A 17955-nucleotide genomic window follows, 5' to 3' on the forward strand; every position below is an offset into this window, starting at 1 on the left:
GGGGTGTAGGGTAGGGAGGGGGTGACGGAGACGGGGAGGGGTGTAGGGGAGGGAGGGGGTGACGGAGACGGGGAAGGGTGTAGGGGAGGGAGGGGGGTGATGGAGATGGGGAGTGGTGTAGGGGAGGGAGGGGGGTGACGGAGACGGGGAGGGTTGTAGGGGAGGGAGGGGGTGATGGAGACGGGGAGGGAGGGGGTGACGGAGACGGGGAGGGGATGACAGAGATGGGGAGGTTTGTAGGGGAGGGAGGGGGTGACGGAGACGGGGAGGGAGGGGTGATGGAGATGGGGAGGTTTGTAGGGGAGGGAGGGGGTGACGGAGACGGGGAGGGAGGGGTGATGGAGATGAGGAGGTTTGTAGGGGAGGGGGATGACGGTTCACAACCACATTCTCCCACGTTCTCTAAAGCAACAGCGAGTTTTATTTATTTACAGCTGAAACCCCCCCCCCCCAACACAGGGGTCACCTCCCCTCTCCCAGCATCCTCTGGGTCACAGCAATCACCTGCACAGCAAGATCCCAGCAAAACATTTCCTACAGGACTATGAAGATACAAATAGGTTTGCTCCCTCCCTCTCACTCTCCTCGCCCCCCCCCCCCTCACAGAGCCGTCACGTCCTGGCCCGCCTCTCCCCAGGGTGCCGATCCGGCGAGGGAATGGAGCCCACCCAGGACCTGGCTCCCTCGAGGAGATGACGAGGGAGGGGGAAGCGATCCATCGTCCCCTTCGGCTGCAGCCCCCGCTCTCTCCCTCAGGTCGATACCCCCGAGGCTCGAATAGTCACTGAGGGAGTCCCCATCCCCCCTCAACTTGCTTCCTCCCACCTCCTCCTCCTCATCATCACTCCTGGGCTCCTCCTCCTCACTGCCGGGCGCCTCCTCGTCCTCCTCATCTCCCCCCTCGTCCTCCTCATCCACGAACTTCAGATCCTCCCCCTCCAGGTCTCCCCGCTGGGAGGAAGCCCTCCCGGGCAGGATGGACCTCAGGATGCGGGCCCACCGACGGGTGCCACGGGCGCCGGACTCCAACTGCCAAGGATAGTAGGCCCCGGTGCCCCCGTACTCCCTCAGCTTGCACCAGGCTCCGGTCAGGGTCACCAGCAGAGCAAGAAGGATCAGCAGGAGGGCCACGATCAGGCCCGTCTGGTTGGGCGGACCGACCACTTTTACAGTCGTCCCCCCCGACTTGTCGGTCGCAGATTCAGCCGTCGCCAGGGTCACACTCAGGCACGTCAGGAGACCGAGGACAAGGCCGTGGCGGGCCCTCCAGGGAGGCATCGTCCCTCAGTCTGTGGAGAGAGAGGAGAGAAGGGGTGGGCGTAGGACGGAGAGCAGTCAGAGGGATGACCCAGGGAAGGAGGGAGGGGAGGGGGAGGGCAGGAGGGAGAAGAGTCAGACGTCAGTGAATGAAAACTCACAGAAAACCCTGGATCAACCTCCCTCCGCCCTCCCTCCTCGATGCTCTTCCTCTTGGCCTGGACAAGCCTAAAACGCACTGGGCAACAAGTTTCTTTCAGAAGTGTTCTTCCCTCAGGACAGTTTTTGTAGCCCGGAGAAAATTACCCACGTTAGGGCAAGAAATGCTCCTTCGGGCCTTCGACGTTTACCTGCTTTGAATGCAGAAAGAGGGCATCAAGACAAGACTAACTTTAGAAAAGAAACGCGGTTCCTGCTGTTACTATTTCAGTTTAATTTCACACCACGCCCTTGTAGCAAATGCGGTATGAAAGTAACTGAAACAAACTGTACAAAACCAACACAATAGTGGCAAGACAGCGACCCTGTGCCTGATCCACAACCTCACATCAAAAACGCACGTCTGTCAGCGCGGGTTCTGGCTTTGGGTTTCTGTTTCACGATGCATTCCCTGAAAGCTGTCAACACGCTACTGGTGCCTGGGGGTAGTTTCAAAGACAGCCTTTCCTATACTTTGTAAATATGAATTGTCCTTCACGTTAAGCACATTAAATAGCAAATAAATGTATTGTGGATTCAGTTTGCAACAGTGGGACGGATCTAATCAAAAGAAAGTGTGGTCTATACTTGTAAATATGAATTGTCCTTTGTGTTTAGCAGATAAATATCGCGCCCCATCACAGGTCCGGTAGTCCTTTCCACCGAAAGCGTCTCCGTCCGTGAACCTTGTGTTGTCAAATAAAGAAGTTGTGTTGTATCTCCCTCTCTCTCGCTCTCCCCGGTGATTTCATTCACGCCACAGCACCCACCTTAACTAAGAGTCACCCTCCCTTTGGGACACGTCCAAATGCATACCGGACAGACCCTGAAACGAGATTTCTCCTCCCTCACGCTCCCAGGCCCCTAAGGAACGGCCCACAACCACACGGATGACTCACTCGCGAAAAACTTTTCCTCACCAAACGATGGACTCGTGGCGTCATTCTGCAACCCTCCGCAAGTGGCTAATGACGTCACCGTTCCCTCTTGAAGGCACAGGTAGCTAGTTTACCGTTACCAGGCCAGTGCCAATGCTAATTCCAACTCCCCCCAAGTGGCTAATGACATCACCGTTAGCGTTACCGGGCCAGTGCCAATGCTAATTCCAACTCCCCCCAAGTGGCTAATGACATCACCGTTAGCGTTACCGGGCCAGTGCCAATGCTAATTCCAACTCCCCCCAAGTGGCTAATGACGTCACCGTTAGCATTACCGGGCCAGTGCCAATGCTAATTCCAACTCCCCCCAAGTGGCTAATGACGTCACCGTTAGCGTTACCGGGCCAGTGCCAATGCAAATTCCAACTCCCCCCAAGTGGCTAATGACGTCACCGTATTCCAACTCCCCCCAAGTGGCTAATGACGTCACCGTTAGCGTTACCAGGCCAGTGCCAATGCAAATTCCAACTCCCCCCAAGTGGCTAATGACGTCACCGTTAACGTTACCAGGCCAGTGCCAATGCTAATTCCAACTCCCCCCAAGTGGCTAATGACGTCACCGTTAGCGTTACCAGGCCAGTGCCAATGCAAATTCCAACTCCCCCCAAGTGGCTAATGACGTCACCGTTAACGTTACCGGGCCAGTGCCAATGCCAATTCCAACTCCCCCCAAGTGGCTAATGACGTCACCGTTAGCATTACCGGGCCAGTGCCAATGCCAATTCCAACTCCCCCCAAGTGGCTAATGACGTCACCGTTAACGTTACCGGGCCAGTGCCAATGCCAATTCCAACTCCCCCCAAGTGGCTAATGACGTCACCGTTAACGTTACCGGGCCAGTGCCAATGCCAATTCCAACTCCCCCCAAGTGGCTAATGACGTCACCGTTAGCGTTACCGGGCCAGTGCCAATGCTAATTCCAACTCCCCCCAAGTGGCTAATGACGTCACCGTTAGCGTTACCAGGCCAGTGCCAATGCTAATTCCAACTCCCCCCAAGTGGCTAATGACGTCACCGTTACCGTTACCAGGCCAGTGCCAATGCAAATTCCAACTCCCCCCAAGTGGCTAATGACGTCACCGTTAACGTTACCGGGCCAGTGCCAATGCTAATTCCAACTCCCCCCAAGTGGCTAATGACGTCACCGTTAGCGTTACCGGGCCAGTGCCAATGCTAATTCCAACTCCCCCCAAGTGGCTAATGACGTCACCGTTAGCGTTACCAGGGTGTACAGGCTAGGAATTTAGGAATTGAATTTAGGAGCTGAGAGGTAATGTTGCAGCTATATAGGACCCTGGTCAGACCCCACTTGGAGTACTGTGCTCAGTTCTGGTCGTCTCACTACAGGAAGGATGTGGAAACCATAGAAAGGGTGCAGAGGAGATTTACAAGGATGTTGCCTGGATTGGGGAGCATGCCTTATGAGAATAGGTCGAGTGAACTCGGCCTTTTCTCCTTGGAGCGACGGAGGATGAGAGGTGACCTGATAGAGGTGTATAAGATGATGAGAGGCATTGATCGTGTGGATAGTCAGAGGCTTTTTCCCAGGGCTGAAGTGGTTGCCACAAGAGGAGGCAGGTTTAAGGTGCTGGGGAGTAGGTACAGAGGAGATGTCAGGGGTAAGGTTTTCACACAGAGAGTGGTGAGTGCGTGGAATGGGCTGCCGGCAACGGTGGTGGAGGCGGATACGATAGGGGCTTTTAAGAGACTCCCAGACAGGTACACGGAGCTCAGAAAAATGGAGGGCTATGGGTAACCCCAGGTAAGAACATTTCTAAAGCAAAAGCAGGTTTGGCACAGCATTGTGGGCCGAAGGGCCTGTATTGTGTTTCCTGTGAATATAATGTGTTGGTTGTTGTTCGTCCTTCGGAGTCGAAGACGACCACGACTTCAGTCAGGCGGAGGGTTTGTGACTGTGGGTCCGGGGGTGACTGGTGAGGCCAATCTGGGCCCTGAGAGTTCGCCCACATGAGGGGCACATGAGGGTAGGTGCTGCGGTGGAGGTGGAGGTAGCTCGAGCGTTTCCTCTGATTTCTGCGGCATACGCTCCTTCAGTGGTCCTGCTCCACCAGGTTGGGCGGTCCTGAGCAAGCGATTCCCAGCGACCGGGATTGACGGTGAGGCAGTCTTTGAAACGTCTCCTCTGCCCTGGCTCAGCTGTTCTGGTGGTCGACTGTCAGACATCCTGACGACGCGGCCAGCCCATCCGGCTCGGGCTTTCTGTAGACGCTGTGGGTGCCAGCCCGCTCCGGGACCTCCGTGTCTGGGACTTTGTCCCGCCATCGTACGTGGAGGAGTCCCCGGAGGTAGCTCGAGTGGAAGTGGTTGAGCTGTTCAGCGTGTCTGCTGTAGACAGTCCAGGTCTCGCTGGCATAGGGGAGGGTGGTGAGAACCACTGCTTGGTAGACCTTCAGCTTGATGGTAAGGCTGAGTCCTCTCCGCTCCCACACGTTCTCACGGAGTCTCCCAAAGGCGGCCCTGGCTTTGGCAATTCTGTTGCTGATCTCTGCATCTACGTTCACCACTCGTGATGGAGTACGGCCCAGAGAAGTGAAGCTGCCCACAGCCAGTGTCTTATCCGGGCGGTACTCCATCATGAGCGGTGAACGTAATGTGTTTAACTGCCTAACAGTGCTCGCGTTTTGCAACACGTCGTGAGCTAAAAATCTCTCGTGGATGATTCTCATTTGTGTTAACCAAAGTGTCCGACCATAATCAGCCAGCATCGACGGATTCCATAAGACATCGGAGCAGAATCGGGCCATTCAACCCATCGAGTCTGCTGCCCCGTTCCATCACAGCTGACCACTCCACTCCGCACACCTGCCTTCTCGCCATACCCTTTGATGCCCCAGCCAATCAGGAAACCTATCAACTTCTGCCCTGACCATCCCCACGGACCCCAATCTGTGGCAGAGTGTTCCACAGATTCACCACTCTTTGGCTGAAAAAAATTCCTCCTTACCCCTTTTCTAAAAGGTCACCCCTTAACTTTGAGCTGTGCCCGCGAGTTCAGCATACGCCCACCACAGGAAACGTCCTCTCCACATCCACCCTATCTCGTCCTTTCAACACTCGGTAGGTCTCAGTGAGATCTCCAGGGGTTTTTCTAGATTCCCGTGAGTCCAGGCCCAAAGCTGCCAAACGCTCCTCGTACGTTAACCCCTTCGTTCCCGGAATCATCCTCACGAACCTCCTCCTCTGGACCCTCCCCGATGACGACACACCCTTCCTGAGATACGGGGCCCAGAACCGTTGACCATACTCCAACAGCTGGCCTGACAAGTCCCAGTGTTATCTCCTTGCTTTTATATTCTTTTCCCCTAGAAATAAATGCCAACATTGCACTTGCCTTCGTTACCACAGACTCAGTCTGTGAATTAACCTCCTGGGAGTCTCGCATGAGGACTCCCAAGCCCTTCTGCACCTCTCATGTTTGAACCTTCTTCCCGTTCAGATAATAGTCCGCACGACTGTTCCTATTACCAAACTGCGTTATCGTACATTTCCTAACACTGGATTCCATCCGCCACGTTTCGCTCGTTCTTCCAATTCGTCTAAGTCCTGCTGCAATCGCATCGCTTCCTCAGCACGACCTACCCCTCCGCCTATCTTCTTCGCATCATCCGCAAACTTTGCCACAAAGCCGTCAATTCCACTATCTAAATCACTGACGAACAATGTGAAAAGTAGCCGTCCCGATACCGACCCCTGGGGAACACCACTGGTCACCGGCAGCCGACCAGAAAAGGCTCCTTTCATTCCCGCTCGCTGCCTCCTGCCTGTCAGCCATTCCTCTGTCCATGCCAGTATCTTCCCTGTAACGGCATAGGATTTTATCCTGTTAAACAGCCTCATGTGTGGCACCTTATCAAATGTTGTTTGAGAATCCAATGACATCCATTGCCTCTCCTTCGTCCACCCTGCTTGTTACTTCCTCAGAGAACTCTAACAGATTTGTCGGGCAAGATTTCCCCTCACAGAAACCATGCTGACTTTGACTTATTTTACCGTTAGACTCCAAGTACCTCGAAACCTCATCCGTAATAACGGACTCCAACACTTTCCCACCAACTGAGGTTAGGCTATCTGGCCTATCATCTCCTTTCGTTTGCCTTCCTCCCTTCTTAAAGAGTGGAGAGACATTTGATTTCTTCCAGTCCTCCGGGACCATGCCAGAGTCCAATGATTCTTGAAAGATCATGGCCAGTGCATCCATTATCTCTTCAGCAACCTCTCTCAGGACTCTGGGATGTTGTCCATCTGGTCCTGGTGACTTATCCACCTGAAGAACATCCAGTTTGACTGGCACTTTTTCCTTTGTAGTAGCAGTGGCATTCACTCCAGTTGCCCCGGTACCATGCCCCCACGGCCGCGATCTCACTCCAGTTGCCCCGATACCGTGTCCCCACGACCGCGATCTCACTCCAGTTGCCTCGAGACCGTGCCCCCACGACCGCGATCTCACTCCAGTTGCCTCGAGACCGTGCCCCCACGACCGCGATCTCACTCCAGTTGCCTCGAGACCGTGCCCCCACGACCGCGATCTCACTCCAGTTGCCCCGATACCGTGCCCCCACGACCGCGATCTCACTCCAGTTGCCCCGATACCGTGCCCCCACGACCGCGATCTCACTCCAGTTGCCCCGATACCGTGCCCCCACGGCCGCGATCTCACTCCAGTTGCCCCGATACCGTGCCCCCACGACCGCGATCTCACTCCAGTTGCCCCGATACCGTGTCCCCACGACCGCGATCTCACTCCAGTTGCCCCGATACCGTGCCCCCACGACCGCGATCTCACTCCAGTTGCCCCGATACCGTGCCCCCACGACCGCGATCTCACTCCAGTTGCCCCGAGACCGTGCCCCCACGACCACGATCTCACTCCAGTTGCCCCGAGACCGTGCCCCCACGACCGCGATCTCACTCCAGTTGCCCCGATACCGTGCCCCCACGACCGCGATCTCACTCCAGTTGCCCCGATACCGTGTCTCCACGACCGCGATCTCACTCCAGTTGCCCCGATACCGTGCCCCCACGACCGCGATCTCACTCCAGTTGCCCCGATACCGTGTCTCCACGACCGCGATCTCACTCCAGCTGCCCCGATACCGTGTCTCCCACGACCGCGATCTCACTCCAGTTGCCCCAATACCGTGCCTCCACGACCGCGATCTCACTCCAGTTGCCCCGATACCGTGTCTCCCACGACCGCGATCTCACTCCAGTTGCCCCAATACCGTGCCCCCACGACCGCAATCTCACTCCAGTTGCCCCGATACCGTGCCCCCACGACCGCGATCTCACTCCAGTTGCCTCGAGACCGTGCCCCCACGACCGCGATCTCCTGATGAAACCTTTCCCCATGCTCGTCACTGACACTGACAAGGTTTGCAGGGAAGGAGTGGAAATGGGAACGCAGAATGCGATGAATCTTCATGACGTGTTGCACTTCCTGCTTGAAGCACGTTGTCAACCAGTTTGGTGCTCCGCAGTTGCCAAGAAAATTTTCAGCAGCATCTTGAATGCCTTCAATGTGATTTTCTCCGGTCCCTCCGGAAGTTCTTTGAATTGGACTAACAAAAAAAAGCCTTCCTTAATCTTTCTTATTCTGACTTGAATTATGAATTGGAATGACAAATATGGGCGATTTCAAAAAATGGTGCACGATAGGGAAATCTCACGGTGATTTTCATGATCAGCAGCCCAAAATCCAGAAGTATTCCGGAAGGAAAACCCCTGTTGTCCAGTGTAAAGGGAGGGTCTACAAGCTCGGGTCGTTTTCTCTGGACTGGCGGCCGATCTGCCGGAGGTCTGTCGGATTATCTGCGACCGAGACTGGGAACTCGGGCTCCTCGGGGTGGAATTGTCTAATACCGGAGGGCACGTGTTCAAGGTGAGACGGGGAAAGGTCAAAGGGGATTGTGGGGCTGGGTGGTTTTCCCCGCAGAGAGCAGTGGGTGCCTGGGCTGGGGTGGTGGAGGCAGATACGGAACAGGTTCGACAGACACAGGGACGGCGAGGAGGTGGACATTGGGTGGGGCAGGAGGAGTCTAATCTGGCGGGAGGAGTGTGCGCAAGGAGGCTAAGGGGGTTTGGGTTGTCACTGAACTCTAACTAACAGCAAGTATCCTGATTGGCAACCTCCTTCCTATAATGAGGCAACCAGAACTGAACACAACACTCCAAGTCTGGGTCGAACCAGGGTTTTCTGGAGCTGCAACGTTACCTCACAGCTCTTGAACTCAATCCCCTGACTAGTGAAGGCCAGCACACCATACGTCTTCTTAACCACCCTCTCAACCTGCGCAGGAACTTTCAGGGACCTGTGGAGCCCGAGACCTCTCTGTTCCTCCACACTGCCGGGAATCCTGCCATTAACTCTGTCCTCTGCCGTCAAATCCGACCTTCCAAAGTCAATCGCTTCCCACTTTTCCGGGCTGAACTGCACCTGCCGCTCCTCAGCCCGGCTCGGCACCCCGTCAACGTCCCGCGGTCCCCCTCGACAACCCTCCACACCCTCCGCAACTCCGGCGACCCTCCTGTCGGCTGCAAACTTGCTAACCTACCCTCCGGCTCCCTCATCCAAGTCGCTGCCCTGGGTCGCAAGACTCCTGACCTACCGAACGACCCTGCCACGGGGAACCGTATCAAATGCCAGGGGCACCACATCCACTCGGCCTCGTCACGACCTGAAAGAATTCAGTCAGGCTCGAGGGGCGAGGGCTGCCCCTCAAACAGCCATGCTAACTTTCCCAAGTCAGCCCGTGATGAGGAGGTGAAGGAGAAGCAAGCAGAGGCTGGAGTGAGGGAACTCCTGACTTCAGCCCTTTCTCCTTGGAGGGACGGAGGACGAGAGGCGACCCGCTGGAGGTGTGTAAGATGATGAGGGGCATTGATCGTGTGGATAGTCAGAGGCTTTTCCCCCGGGGCTGAAATGGCTGGCACGAGAGGGCACAGCTTTAAGGGGCTTTGAAATTGTTACAAGGGGGGTGTCAGGGGTAAGTTTTTCACGCAGAGAGCAGTGGGTGCGTGGAGGACACTACTGGTGACGGTGGTGGAGGAGGATACGACAGGGGCTTTTAAGAGCCTCTTAGATAGGTACATGGAGCTTAGAGAGATAGAGGGCAATACGCCAGGGAAATTCCAGGCAGTGTTACAGGGCCAGCACGATGTTGTGGGCCGAAGGGCCTGTAATGTGCTGTAGATTTCTATGACTTCATGATATGGTGACGTGTAGAGTCATCGAAAAGTACAGCATAAAAAAAACAGACCCTTCAGCCCGTCTAATCCATGCTGAACAGTCCTCCTCCCATCGACCTGCACCGGCACCACAGCCTCCCGTCCGTGTACCTGCACAGTCTTCTAGTAATTTGTACATTGCTCTGTACTACTGCAAGAAAAAACAAGTTTCCTGACAAATGCGGGCGATGATAAAGCTGATTCAGATATGGATCTGTATTGTGGGAAAGGGACAGGGAGGGGGAATCAAGGTTGGGAAAAGAGGAATGGAGAGGGGAGGGAGCGGGAAGCACCAGAAAGACATTCTGTAATGATCAATAAACCGATTGTTTAGAATCATAGAAGCCATATAACCATTACAGCACGGAAACGGGCCATCTCGGCCCTTATAGTCCGTGCCGAACGCTTACTCTCACCTAGTCCCACCGACCCGCACTCAGCCCATAACCCTCCATTCCTTTCCTGTCCATATACCTGTCCAATTTTACTCTAAATGACAATACCGAACCTGCCTCTACCACTTCTACTGGAAGCTCGTTCCACACAGCTACCACTCTCTGGGTTAAGAAATTCCCCCTCGTGTTACCCTTAAACTTTCCCCCCCAACTCTCAACTCACGTCCTCTTGTTTGAATCGCCCCTACTCTCAATGGAAAAAGCCTATCCACGTCAACTCTATCTATCCCCCTCATAATTTCAAATACCTCTATCAAGTCCCCCCTCAACCCTCTATGGTCCAAAGAATAAAGACCTAACTTGTTCAACCTTTCCCTGTAACTTAGGTGCTGAAACCCAGGTAACATTCTAGTAAATCTTCACTGTACTCTCTCTATTTTGTTGACATCTTTCCTATAATCAAATAGAAACATAGAGAACCTACAGCACAATACAGGCCCTTCGGCCCACAAAGCTGTGCCGAACATGTCCTTACCTTAGAAATTACCTGGACTTTACCCGTAGCCCTCTATTTTTCTAAGCCCCATGTACCCATCCGGGAGTCTCTTAATAGACCCTATCGTATCCGCCTCCACCACCGTCGCTGGCAGCCCATTCCACGCACTCACCACTCTCTGAGTGAAAAACTTACCCCTGACATCCCCTCTGTACCTACTCCCCAGCACCTTAAACCTGTGTCCTCTTGTGGCAACCATTTCAGCCCTGGGGAAAAGCCTCTGACTATCCACACGATCAATGTCTCTCATTATCTTGCACACCTCTATCAGGTCACCTCTCATCCTCTGTCACTCCGAGGAGAAAAGGCCGAGTTCACTCAACCTATTCTCATAAGGCATGCTCCCCAATCCAGGCAACATCCTTGTAAATCTCCTCTGCACCCTTTCTATGGCTTCCACATCCTTCCTGTAGTGAGGCGACCAGAATTGAGCACAGTACTCCGAGTGGGGTCTGACCAGGGTCCTATATAGCTGCAACATTACCTCTCGGCTCCTAAATTCAGTTCCACAATAGATGAAGGCCAATGGACCGTACACTTTCTTAACCACAGAGTCAACCTGCGCAGCTGCTTTGAGCGTCCTATGGACTCGGACCCCAAGTTCCCTCTGATCCTCCACAATGTCAAGAGTCTTACCATTAATACTATATTCTGCCACCATATTTGACCTACCAAAATGAACCACTTCACACTTATCTGGGTTGAACTCCATCTGCCACTTCTCAGCCCACTTTTGCATCCTATCGATGTCCCGCTGTAACCTCTGACAGCCCTCCACACTATCCACAACACCCCCAACCTTTGTGTCATCAGCAAATTTACTAACCCATCCCTCCACTTCCTCATCCAGGTCATTGATAAAAATCATGAAGAGTAGGGGTCCCAGAACAGATCTCCGAGGCACTCCACTGGTCACCGACCTCCATGCAGAATATGACCCGTCTACAACCACTCTTTGCCTTCTGTGGGCAAGCCAGTTCTGGATCCACAAAGCAATGTCCCCTTGGATCCCATGCCTCCTTACTTTCTCAATAAGCCTTGCATGGGGTATCTTGTCAAATAACCTTGCCTGCTGTCTCAGGGATGGGTACGTCTGCCCACTGTCCCTGGCACGCCTTCTCTGCCCCCTGTCCCACACCCCTCCCGTGGCACTCCACCCTCACTATTCCCAACATCATTGGTTCCCACCAGGTTTATAAACCCAATCTCTGGTTACAAATACACTACTGTGCCAAGTCTTCAGCCCTCTAGCTAGAAGTCTGGGACAATGCCGTAGGGGTCCCACATCCGTGGTGGAAACGGAAGGGAAGACTCAGAACTTCCCCACATCCCCGGCAACGGAAGGAGGTTCCACCCGGTGCTGGGGAAGTCGAGGTCTCCCACGGTCACGTCTTTCCACGGGGTGTTCCTTCATCTCCCACCTGGAGCCCCGCAGCTGAGTGAAAGCACGGTGTTTATTCCACGGAACTGACCGCGCTGCCTGCCGCTGTGACATTTCAACGTTCCAGGTACACCCCTCGTCAAGGAATCAGGCAAAATGCTGGTGGAACGCAGCATCTCTCCCTACCGACGCTGCCCGGCCTGCTGCGTGCCACCAGCATTTTGTGCGTGTTGCCTGAATTTCCGGCATCTGCAGATTTCCTCGTGTTTACGAAGAATCAGAATCAGGTTTATTATCTCCGGCGTGTGACGTGAAATTTGTTAACTTAGCCACAGCAGTTCAATGCAATACATAATCTAGCATAGAGAGAAAAAATAATAATAAATAAAATAAAACATAATGATAAATAAACAAGTAAATCAATTATGTATATTGAATAGTTTTTAAAAATGTGCAAAAACAGAAATAGTGTATATTAAAAAAAGTGAGGTAGTGTCCAAGGGTTCAGTGTCCATTTCGGAATCGGACGGCAGAGGGGAGGAAGCTGTTCCTGAATCGCTGAGTGTGTGTCTTCAGGCTCCTGTACCCCCTCCCTGATGGTAACAGTGAGAAAGGGGCATGCCCTGGGTGCTGGAGGTCCTTAATAATGGACGCTGCCTTTCTGAGACACCGCTCCCTGAAGATGTCCTGGGTACTTTGTAGGCTAGTACCCAAGATGGAGCTGACTAGATTTACAACCCTCTGCAGCTTCTTTCGGTCCTGTACGGTAGCCCCTCCGTACCAGACAGCGATGCAGCCTGTCAGAATGCTCTCCACGGTACATCTATAGAAGCTTTTGCATGTATTTGTTGACATGCCAAATCTCTTCAAACTCCTAATAAAGTATAGCCGCTATCTTGCCTTCTTTATAACGACATTGATAAGACCCTGAGACGCAGGGGCAGAACTGGGCCGTCTGGCCCACCGAGTCTGCTCTGCCGTTCGATCATGGCCGATCCTTTTACTCTCCCCTCCACAACCCCACTCCCCGGCCTTCTCCCCGTCACCGTCGATGCCAAGTCCAATCAAGAACCCATCAATCTCCGCCTTAAATGCACCCAATGACCCGGAACGTGGCAACAAATTCCACAGATTCACCACCCTCTGGGTAAATAAGGCAACCTTCAGACTTGTCTGCTTAACGGCAACAAGAAACCCAATTTTCCCAAAGCGCAGAGAGAGGAAAATAATAAATCGTGCAAAGAGTAAAGGCCAGGCATCGATGCGTTTGTTGGATAACCCCGCCCGAGGCCGGGAGCAGTCGGAGCCAGGCATGGGCACCGCCTCAGCCTTAGCGGAGTAGAACGTCGCGGGCCAGAACCGGCTCGGCCCGAGTCTCTGGTCCCGACACCTTTTGCCTTTTCAGCCCGTCTGGCCAGGCGTTTGAATTCTCCAAAGCACCAGTGACGCGCTCCGGGCCTCTTCCGGCACCGAACTCGACCAGCCCAGCATCGAGCTGGACGAACCTGGCTTTTCCCACCTAAAGGAGGACGGGCCCCGAACCAGCTTCACTCGCTGTTCTCCACACTCCTGAAGCACGCCGTGACCTCGCTGGGGCCCCGTCTCACACCGATACTAACCTCGACCACCGGATATGCCCTCATCGGGGCAGCAAACCCTCCGCCCCCCTCGCCCACCGCATCTGAACGACCAAGTCTTGGGACATCAGAAACCCTGTACTTTCCCTCTCTCAGGTGAGTCTCTGCAAATGTCACCAGATCACAGTAACACGCCAAACACGTAGATGTCTGACCGTGTCCGCTGTTCCAAGACTCCCCCACTATAGGAAACATCCTCTCCACATCCACTCTATCTGTGCCCTCTGGTCCTAGACTCCCCCACTATAGGAAACATCCTCTCCACATCCACTCTATCTGTGCCCTCTGGTCCTAGACTCCCCCACTACAGGAAACATCCTCTCCACATCCACTCTATCTGTGCCCTCTAGTCCTAGACTCCCCCACTACAGGAAACATCCTCTCCACATCCACTCTATCTGTGCCCTCTGGTCCTAGACTCCCCCACTATAGGAAATATCCTCTCCACATCCACTCTATCTGTGTCCTCTGGCCCTAGACTCCCCCACTATAGGAAACATCCTCTCCACATCCACTCTATCTGTGCCCTCTAGTCCTAGACTCCCCCACTACAGGAAACATCCTCTCCACATCCATTCTATCTGTGTCCTCTGGTCCTAGACTCCCCCACTACAGGAAACATCCTCTCCACATCCACTCTATCTGTGTCCTCTGGTCCTAGACTCCCCCACTACAGGAAACATCCTCTCCACATCCACTCTATCTGTGTCCTCTGGTCCTAGACTCTCCCACTATAGGAAACATCCTCTCCACATCCACTCTATCTGTGTCCTCTGGTCCGAGACTCCCCCACTACAGGTAACATCCTCTCCACATCCACTCTATCTGTGTCCTCTGGTCCTAGACTCTCCCACTATAGGAAACATCCTCTCCACATCCACTCTATCTGTGTCCTCTGGTCCTAGACTCCCCCACTACAGGAAACATCCTCTCCACATCCACTCTATCTGTGTCCTCTGGTCCTAGACTCCCCCACTACAGGAAACATCCTCTCCACATCCACTCTATCTGTGCCCTCTGGTCCTAGACTCCCCCACTACAGGAAACATCCTCTCCACATCCACTCTATCTGTGTCCTCTGGTCCTAGACTCCCCGACTACAGGAAACATCCTCTCCACATCCACTCTATCTGTGTCCTCTGGTCCGAGACTCCCCCACTACAGGAAACATCCTCTCCACATCCACTCTATCTGTGTCCTCTGGTCCTAGACTCTCCCACTATAGGAAACATCCTCTCCACATCCACTCTATCTGTGTCCTCTGGTCCTAGACTCCCCCACTACAGGAAACATCCTCTCCACATCCACTCTATCTGTGTCCTCTGGTCCTAGACTCCCCCACTACAGGAAACATCCTCTCCACATCCACTCTATCTGTGTCCTCTGGTCCTAGACTCTCCCACTATAGGAAACATCCTCTCCACATCCACTCTATCTGTGTCCTCTGGTCCTAGACTCCCCCACTACAGGAAACATCCTCTCCACATCCACTCTATCTGTGTCCTCTGGTCCTAGACTCCCCCACTACAGGAAATATCCTCTCCACATCCACTCTATCTGTGTCCTCTAGTCCTAGACTCCCCCACTACAGGAAACATCCTCTTCACATCCACTCTATCTGTGTCCTCTGGTCCGAGACTCCCCCACTATAGAAAACATCCTCTCCACATCCACTCTATCTGTGCCCTCTGGTCCTAGACTCTCCCACTATAGGAAACCTACAGCACAATACAGGCCCTTCGGCCCACAAAGTTGAGCCAAACATGTCCCTACCTTAGAAATTACTAGGATTACCCATAGCCCTCTATTTTTTCTAAGCTCCATGTACCTGTCCGGGAGTCTCTTAAAAGACCCTATCGTATCCACCTCCACCACCGTCGCCGGCAGCCCATTCCACGCACTCACCACTCTCTGAGTGAAAAACTTACCCCTGACATCTCCTCCGAATCCCAACACCCACTCCCTCTCTAACCCAGGGGTCACTGGACAGGAACCCCTGCCCACCGGAATCTCCATCACCCCCTCCCTCTCTCCCAGGGTCACTGGGCAGGAAACCCACCCCAAAATCTCCATCACCCCTCCCTCTCTAACCCAGGGGTGACTGGGCAGGCAACCCCCCCCCAAATCTCCATCACCCCTCCCTCTCTAACCCAGGTGTGACTGGGCAGGAAACCCCCCCCCAAATCTCCATCACCCCTCCCTCTCTAACCCAGGGGTGACTGGGCAGGAAACCCACCCCCAAATCTCCATCACCCCTCCCTCTCTCCCAGGGTCACTGGGCAGGAACCCCCCCCCCCAAATCTCCATCACCCCTCCCTCTCTAACCCAGGGGTGACTGGGCAGGAAACCCACCCCCAAAATCTCCATCACCCCCTCCCTCTCTAACCCAGGATCACTGGGCAGGAAACCCCCCCCCAAATCTCCATCACCCCTCCCTCTCTAACCCAGGGGTGACTGGGCAGGAAACCCCCCCCAAATCTCCATCACCCCTCCCTCTCTAACCCAGGGGTGACTGGGCAGGAAACCCCCCCCCCAAATCTCCATCACCCCTCCCTCTCTAACCCAGGATCACTGGGCAGGAAACCCACCCCCAAATCTCCATCACCCCCTCCCTCTCTAACCCAGGGTCACTGGGCTATAACGGGGTGCATGAATCCCAGCCATATCGCCACCCCCCACCCCGTTCACTCTCTCTGTCTCGCTCGCTCTCCATTTCTCTTGCTCTCAAACCCCCCCTCTCTTTTTTCCCCTCCCTCTCTCTCTCTCTCTCTCTCACACACACTCTTTCAATCATTTTCACTCTCTCTCCCTCTCTCTCACACACACTCTTTCAATCATTTTCGCTCTCTCTCACTGGGGCGGGAACCCGAGGGAGAGGGGCAGATGGAGGAGAGCAGAGAGACCCGGTGTTGTTGGGAGGGAGGCTAGTGCTGAGGGAAGGAAGGAGGGAGGGGAGGGAGCAGGCTGGAGGGACAGAGCACAGAAGGGAGGAATGGAGGGAAAGTTAGTGGAAGGAGGAGAGGAAGGGAGGGTCGAATAGGAAGGAGGGAGAGGAACAGAAAGAGTGAGTCGGGGAGGTAGCTTGAGTGGGAGGGTGAGAAAAGGAGAGGCTGGAAGGAGACGGGGGAGAGGAAGGTGGGATAGGGAGGGAGAGGGGATGTGGGGCCAGGGGAGAGGGTGGCAGAGGGAGGGCCACTGACTCACTCACACCTCCGGGCCTCTGCCCCGAAGCCCTCCCGCACCCCCCCCGCCACGATCGGGAGACGGTAGGCTGGGACTCACCAGACGCAGACCCTCCCGGGCTCGGTGCGATGTCGGGGCTGCAGGCGAGCGCACGACCGGGTCCGTGCTTTTGCTTCAACTGCGAGCGTTGGGGGAGGCGTTTGTGCGACACCTCCCAGCTTCCTGTGTGCACCACGGTCCCCTGGAGCCGCTGAGATCACAGGCAACTGCCTGTGGTTATTAATACGAGCCGAGCAGTCAGCGTGCAGTCTGCACCCAGGCTCAAGGTCTGCGTGCAAGTGGCCCCTGTGGCTTTCCACGGTCGGAAAGCACGGCGCAGAAACAGGCCCTTCGGCCCATCTAGTCTGTGCTAGGCTCCCACCGTCCATGTACCGATCCAAGATTCCCCTGAAACATCGAGCTGGAGATGGCGTGCACCGCTCATCCCGCACTCTGAGGGGGAGAAGATACCCCCCCCCTCCAGACGTCTCACCTTGCACCCTTGCCCCATGACCACGGTAGTGAGGATGTGGTCAACAATTTGCACAGGAGGCTGGAGAGGCAGGCCAAAGGGGCAGATGTCAGGTCAGTGCTGGATTCCGGGAAGGGGGTTTTCAGAGTGCCTACCAGGCAGATTTTCAGAGCACTCAGGCATCAGCTGTCCTGGACTGGGTGTTGTGCAATGAACCGGAAACGATGAGAGAGCACAATCAGAATACGATCGGATTCGCCCTGGAACGTGAGGGTGAGAAGCTAAAGGGAGATGTACCAGTTGATGCACCATCAATAACTCACTCTGAGACGTAGGCAACGAGATATCGGCTTTTATTGACTGGAAGAATGAACAACACTACATCCTGGAGAATGAGGCCGGGCTCAGATAGATAGATAGATAGATAGATACTTTATTCATCCCCATGGGGAAATTCAACTTTTTTTCCAATGTCCCATACACTTGTTGTAGCAAAACTAATTACATACAATACTTAACTCAGGTAAAAAAATATGATATGCATCTAAATCAACTATCTCAAAAAGCATTAATAATAGCTTTTAAAAAGTTCTTAAGTCCTGGCGGTTGAATTGTAAAGCCGAATGGCATTGGGGAGTATTGACCTCTTCATCC

The 17955-nt window shown here is 54.2% G+C and overlaps 1 protein-coding gene across 1 annotated transcript; it reads right to left on the bottom strand.

Moving 5' to 3' along the window:
• Positions 1–434: 434 nt before the first annotated feature.
• On the bottom strand, positions 435–17406 carry LOC140724459 (uncharacterized). Its single transcript, XM_073038907.1, has 2 exons — positions 16890–17406; positions 435–1289 (listed from the first exon to the last, which is right to left on the bottom strand). The coding sequence occupies exon 2, from the start codon at positions 1276–1278 to the stop codon at positions 601–603; it is 678 nt and encodes a 225-aa protein (XP_072895008.1). The 5' UTR covers positions 1279–1289; positions 16890–17406; the 3' UTR covers positions 435–600.
• Between the last annotated feature and the right edge of the window lie 549 nt (positions 17407–17955).

This window comes from Hemitrygon akajei, unplaced genomic scaffold (assembly GCF_048418815.1).
Source record: "Hemitrygon akajei unplaced genomic scaffold, sHemAka1.3 Scf000228, whole genome shotgun sequence".
In the NCBI taxonomy this organism is placed as follows: Eukaryota; Metazoa; Chordata; class Chondrichthyes; order Myliobatiformes; family Dasyatidae; genus Hemitrygon; species Hemitrygon akajei.

Bases quoted from the DNA above. Each gene is read 5' to 3' on its own strand.
- LOC140724459 (XM_073038907.1), bottom strand. From the start codon at position 1,278: ATGCCTCCCTGGAGGGCCCGCCACGGCCTTGTCCTCGGTCTCCTGACG.